This window comes from Mollisia scopiformis, assembly GCF_001500285.1.
Source record: "Mollisia scopiformis unplaced genomic scaffold LY89scaffold_5, whole genome shotgun sequence".
In the NCBI taxonomy this organism is placed as follows: Eukaryota; Fungi; Ascomycota; class Leotiomycetes; order Helotiales; family Mollisiaceae; genus Mollisia; species Mollisia scopiformis.
The window spans coordinates 673,066-679,419 of NW_017263585.1; the positions used below are offsets into that span (position 1 = coordinate 673,066).

Consider the following 6,354-nt stretch of genomic DNA (forward strand, 5'->3'; position numbering starts at 1 on the left):
GAAAGGCCCCTGGTAGTGCTTCTTGATGTCCTCCGTAAGAATAATTATGATGATATCTGACGAAATGTGCAGAAGTGAAAACGCTTTTGGGGTATCGCGAGAAAGAGAACGAGGTTCGCCAATATCTTGCTGAGCTGTTGGTAAGTACCTAGATAGTGACGATGGCGAAGTCATCAAGCATGATCTAAGCCAAGTGTCTCAAGCTGAGCCCACTCGTGATCCTTCACCTCTACGCAGGTGAAGTGTCCAATACCTTCTGCATCGACATCCAGCATGCTATTGTTGATGCAGAGTGGCTTGACGATCTGCGACGCGAAGACTTTCATACGTCTCAGATCCATTGCGACTTCTCGAACGTCGAAATTCGTGTCGTGATCTTTCGTGTGACGGAATGCCGCCAGCAAGTCAAGGACTTCCTCCAACGGCAAGTACGTATCACCGCCTTTGGCAATGCTACGATAAATTTTTGCCATGCTTTGCGATTTATTCGTGGAGTGTGCAGCTTGGCTAAGAGATCGAGAATACCAATCACGCCAAATCTGGACGACGAACCAGGTATTGCGCGTGCTCTCGTTGTCTTTGTCAAGGTGAACTTCCTTTCCATTGATGCGAATGGAAGTTAAGAACAGGGTCCTCTCCATGCCTTTCCTGAGAGCCTCAAGCTCGTCGGCCTTCTTGTCGAGGAAGTTTTCTACCTTCGCACCAAGCTCTTCACGCTTAGTGGAAGACCATGGCCAAGAGGGAGCTTTGCCCACAATGTGTACCACTCCTTCTGTGAATATTGTCGGTGAGGCAATTAAGATCGCAACTTTGACCCAGCGCGGCGGGTCACGAGCAATTGCTCGAGAAAGCTCTCGACCAAAGGAGAAGAGGCAGCTGATTATGTATGGACGAGTCACCACAATTGAGCTGTAGAGACCAGCGACAGTAATAAGTAGCTCAACTTGTTCAAGTGCAATTTCAATATCGCAAGTGTTGAAGTTTGGTTCTTCGGAGTAGTAGATGAGAAACAGGTTATGGTAAGCTTCTAATAGGTCCATGCTCGGTCCGACTGGCTTCAATGGTGCTAGACTCGTCGCGTTGGAGCTTCCCTCCGCAGTATTGCTGGCTTTCTTTACTGCAGCCGGCTTTTCAGAGTCGGAAACAGTCGCAATCTTGTAGCCCTCCTCTGTGACTTGTGTAGAGGTCTTGGCGTGATCTTCGTTATTAACGATGACTTCTTGCTTCTCTATTGATTGGTTTAGCTCGGGAGCAGCGAGCTGCATCGGAGAGACATCGTCGGTCATATCGGCGACTGTTTGTGTAGTGCTAACTTCTGCCCCACTAGTTGAGTTGCTGAGATATCCGCAAGGCTCATCAACTCGTTGCAAAATTGATGTTGTTTGGTTATCGTCGGTTTCACTGGAGTTTTTCTCTTTCGCACCGAGCCCGAACGGAGATGTGTTAGTTCCGGTAAAGCTCTCGAGAAGGGTTGCGCTATCATTGAGACTTTCTTCTTTGGTGCCTTCTTCAGTCATAGATAGATCTTCGGTGGTGGTGACACTAGCCTTGCTCTCAGGAGAAGAATCGCCAGCTTTGGAGACTCCTGTATCAATATCTGCCTGTTGGAGTACAGGGTCGCTAGTACGATGAATGATAGCAGCTTGTGTCTCGGAGGCTGTACCAACTTCCTCGGGTACTGCTTTCTCGGGGCCTTCCTGTTTTATAGTTGACTCGTCTGAAGTGGTGATGCCAAGCAGTTTCGGCGAAGGGTTTGGGGACTCCTGGCTGGCCTTTACTTCCAACACATCTGCTTCCTTTTTGATTGCAATACTAGGAGCAGTATCTGATTTAGGTTGGCTCTCCAAGGTAAGCTCACTAGATTCGATCTTGACTTCTGCGTCTTGTTTGACCGACTCAGGAATCAGTGGAGCCGCTGGGAATGGTGGCTCAGAGACCGCAGCAACTTCCATAAGATCTACTTTCATAGCATCCTCCTCCTTCATAGTCGTCTTCGCTGCAATGATGTTTATATCATCATAGGCTTGGGAAAGTGTAGCGGAAGATGTAGCGGTCTCGCGTATGATAGTATCTTGTGTCTGAGTTGCTGATACGATATCGGGCTTTTCATCCTTAATATCTTCAGCTGTACCATCAAATTGCCCAGAAATGGATTCGGATTTTGTTCTTCGATGAATGGAGGACGGCTTTTGTTCGGTCGTCGTGCCTCCAAGTCCATCGCGTGCGGACCTTGGCACAGGTGCTGGTAGAACCACTTCTTGACCTTTGATTGCTGTTAAAGGCTAACGAAAAAGTGTTAGGAAGCTCTGGCAAAGGATTCGAGCTAGATTTATACTGGCTACATCGAGAGGAAGAGAAGTGCTTACTGTCCGGATAAGATAGCCCATATTGCAATTTTCGGCGAGGCTTAGTTCAAAACGAACAGATATACCTGTCGCTGCGATGAATTTCCTTACTAGGGCATCATCGAATTCTTTTGGTGTCTCAGCTAACATCTTTTTGAAGCATGAAGACGACCGTCCCAGTACTTCTGAATGAAGCCGGTATTTGTGACAGATGTGCTCACTGAGTTTGATGAATACATCCCCAGTCTCGAATTTCGGGAAGCATTCCCTACCCTTGACAACGGTTTTGGTGACAAATTCAGGTTCGAGATCAATAACTTCTGGAGGTGGAGTATCACCGGAAGCAGATTTTGTGATTGCCGACTTGACTCTCTTCCCTCCTGTACCGTTCTCCAAGTCTTCTGGTTTCACAGATCGTTGCTTCTTGGTTGGCTCAGGCTTGGCAAGCTCCTCACCGGTTCGCTTGCTAGTTTTGGTTTCCCTGGCCATCATGGACGCTGCAAGTTTCTGTAGATTTTGGTACCTCTACTCAATGCATGGCGGAGAAAGTGGCGAGTGAGTAAGAAGTTGAAAGTGACGAAGAATTGGCTCAATCAAATTTCTCGCCCTCTCCTAAAGATCGAGCGAAAACGAGCGCGACAACTTGAGGACTCTGTTGCTCTGCTCGACTTGACTCTGGACGAGTATGGGGTTGGGATTGTGAAGGAGAAAGTCGAACTTGATCTCCGAAGTGCTGAGCTGCTAACACTCTTTAGGTAGCGCGCCTAAAGATGGTGTGAGTATGAAGCTCTCGAAGGAGATAGATACCGATTTACAATGATGTGAATATCGCTCTTCTTGGAAGTTGCAGACGTCTGAGAAGATGTGAATATCGGAACGAAGAACAAAGCTCAGTCAAGGGCGTGGGGCATAGGGAGGTGGAAGTGGTTGAAGATGGGAGAGATTGAGTGAAAGTTTGTTGTGAAAGATGGGAGAGGGGAAGGGAAGGGAAGCAAACCTTACTTTTGAAGAGAACTAGCGTAGACCAAGCGAGGGCCAAAGAGGAAGGAGACGTCTCTACTTTGGGAAGGATACTTAGCGTGGAGAAATGAGGCAGAATGCCACGGTGCGGAAGGGGAAATGCGCAATTGTGGACGAAGTCGAGAGCCTTGATAGCACCAAGATATGCAAGTGGGAGATTTGAATGAAAGTAGTTTATGGAGAAAGGCGAGCAGCGAGCGCGATCTTGAATATGTAAAGAGCAGACTAGAAGCAAGGTGAAGAACCTTGGAAGGGTTGAGGAAAGAGCTGTTGAAAGTGTAGAAGGCGGTCCTGCGAAATGGGAAGGGACGATTTGGATCCTAAGCGAGCCGAAGCGAGTTCGCAGAGCAGCAGCAAAAAGAAAGAGTCCAAAAAATATTCCTGACTTCAAGATGGCAAAACTTCAGGGGCGGCCTCCGCTATGGGGCCCCTTAGCAAACCCCCCTCGGTGTCGAGGTGGGGGGTTTATTCGCGATCGTTCGTTCGTTCGAAATGGCGTGTGCAGGAACGCTGCTCGGGCCAGGCGTGTACCACTGAACCACCCCAGCCCGTTAATGACCTGAACTACCTGCCTAATTAGCCGCTGTTAACGAGCTGGTGACAGGAAAATGATTATTTAACTCTATATGTGTGCAAAGGACAAGGCTGAGCTAGCTTATCCTGGCGCTAAGGGATCGAAGAAGGATAAGCGAGGCAGAGGTATAGCGAGAATTTTTTCGAGGAAATTAAAAGCGGTGATTTTGCATTATGGATGAAAACCTGCTTTGAAGGTGTCATAAGGCGATTGACCTCTTTCTGAGAATCCATACGAGAACGCGTTCAGGAATTAGCCTCTCAAGGAAACTAAAGTTGAGGTACAAGACAAGATACAAGATCGACTTTGATAAGTGTAAAAATGATGTTTGTCACAAACACGTCCTCTCTGGAAGAAAATTGAGTTGAGAAGGTGTGATCTAAAACGAAACATATGTTCTCGTCTGCAAGGGAGTATTGGAGTATTGGAGTATCGAAGAGCATCAGAATATGAAAGGGTGATCTAAAGACGGTTTTCTAAAGACCATCAGGGCAACGAGAGTTCAGTCAACGCGAACATTATCCCTACAGCTATGCATATCGAGCGAAGCAAGTATTCTTTAGGCATCAAGTACACGTAACTAGTAGGTCAAGCCTCGAAACACAGATGGCTGCATGATGAAAGACGATAACCTGTGAAGGAGTATTCTGTTGGCATTACACGCAAGCAAATCGATCTCTTTATTCATTGCTCTTCAACACATCATGGAACAGAAGCTGCCTGACTGTTTCACCTACCTAAGTCTCTGATAAGGATCTTCACAACAGAGATAGCTCTCACCTTCTGCCTTCCTGATACCAAACATCCAAAATCCCTTACCGTGTGGTCTGGTATTTGTTCCCATATAGCTCAGTACTCGTTTCCTGGCTTCGTCTGCATCAGTAAGCAGCCGATTCTTCGTTCTCGTAGGCCACTATGCACCATCGCTAACATTCTATCCTCATCAAGTCTTCTATGCCACACATGCCGTTGTGTAGCGCTCGACACTCACGAAGTTTTCCTGCCAGGCAACATGGATCTGTGGAACCACCTGGGACTCTTAAATCACTGTGCAGGTGATTATAGGCTCGTGAGCAGAGTCCGGCATCACCGATCTTCGGAGGAAGTGGTCTTTCGAGAAGTGATATTTCTGAGAGAGGTGCAAACTCCCAGATGATAGCAAGGAAAGTGGTGAAGTACATCAGCGCGTACGCAGCTGAGGGGAAACACAACTAACACAAGAATCGTGGGACACGCGTCAGTACCCAAACACAAAGCAATAGACAGCTGCAACTAAGTGACGGAAGTCGAATGCGCGGAAGAATTTCCCCGCACTTCATTCTCATGACCACGATCTTGGTGGCTAGATAGTTGCTGAAAAGGCTGCACTTGGTGGTACGGACCGAATACTAAAGTCTAAGAACTCTGTGTAGCTGTCCTCGGTCCTACTCCAAGTATCAAATCTTTAGCTCAGGACTTGCAACGCTCTAAAATAGTCTACCAGAAAATTCTCAAAAATCAAAATGACAGGAAGAACTTCCACATCTCATCAACATTTTGGTTCTGACAACCCCGGAATGCTCGTAACGCCACATCTATTATTTCCAAATGCCTAGTCGAGTTGATGCCGGTTCACAGTCATCAAACATGCTCGCTGAACAAGAAGCGTTTCGCAAGCGAAGAGCCTCAAGGACAAAGTCTTGGCACCGTTTCCAATATCACTTGCCACCGGATGAACGAAAACTGACACAATTAGTCTTATACTGTAAGAACAATGTTTCGGAGATAAACAGGCAAAGCCGACACGAGACACGGTTTGTTCGGCACAAAGTGTCGAGGGTTCACATACGGAACTCGGCTGAAATAGATTCCTATGCTCCTCGGCTCTAGATCCCCTCCTGCTCTTGGATATTAAATCTCCTGCACGAAGAGTTTGGGGATCGCAGATGCAAGGTACGTGATATTGGACTCGGTTACACAGAGAAGATTCTTGGGATTGTTGCTTTCGAGGAGAATTTCAGGAATCAAATGACCGCTGGTCCGAGGCAGGCTCGAAATAGGAAAGTGACTTCTAAGATGTACTGTATATACATTGCGGACCGATTTCGGTGCCTTTTCCAGATCTAGCAAGATACAATAAATGACAAAGAATGCCGGGAGGTGGAACAAGATGAGGCTTCGGCATCCTTCAAAGGAATGCATTAGACCCTAGGTCAGTAGACATGTTAGTGTTGGAACTGGGTATCGAAGATCTTCATTTAGACTTCTAGTTCTTGATGCTAGCAGTGCTAGTAATTCGAAGTAGAAGGTAGGATGGACTATTCTTTTAGGCTGAATTTAGACCAAAGGCAAAGCAATGCGCGTGATGGAGGCGAGGTTCTCGTTACAGCTTGAATGTCTCCCTAGCCACTCCTCCACGTCCAGTCGCCACGTGAT

General features: G+C 47.1%; 1 protein-coding gene across 1 annotated transcript; it reads right to left on the reverse strand.

The window, feature by feature from the left end:
• Positions 1-173: 173 nt before the first annotated feature.
• On the reverse strand, positions 174-1,040 carry LY89DRAFT_578121 (uncharacterized protein; the record flags this gene model as incomplete). The annotated part of the gene is made up of 1 exon (XM_018208927.1): positions 174-1,040. One exon carries the CDS (start codon positions 1,038-1,040, stop codon positions 174-176), a length of 867 nt encoding a protein of 288 aa, XP_018075452.1.
• Positions 1,041-6,354: the final 5,314 nt, after the last annotated feature.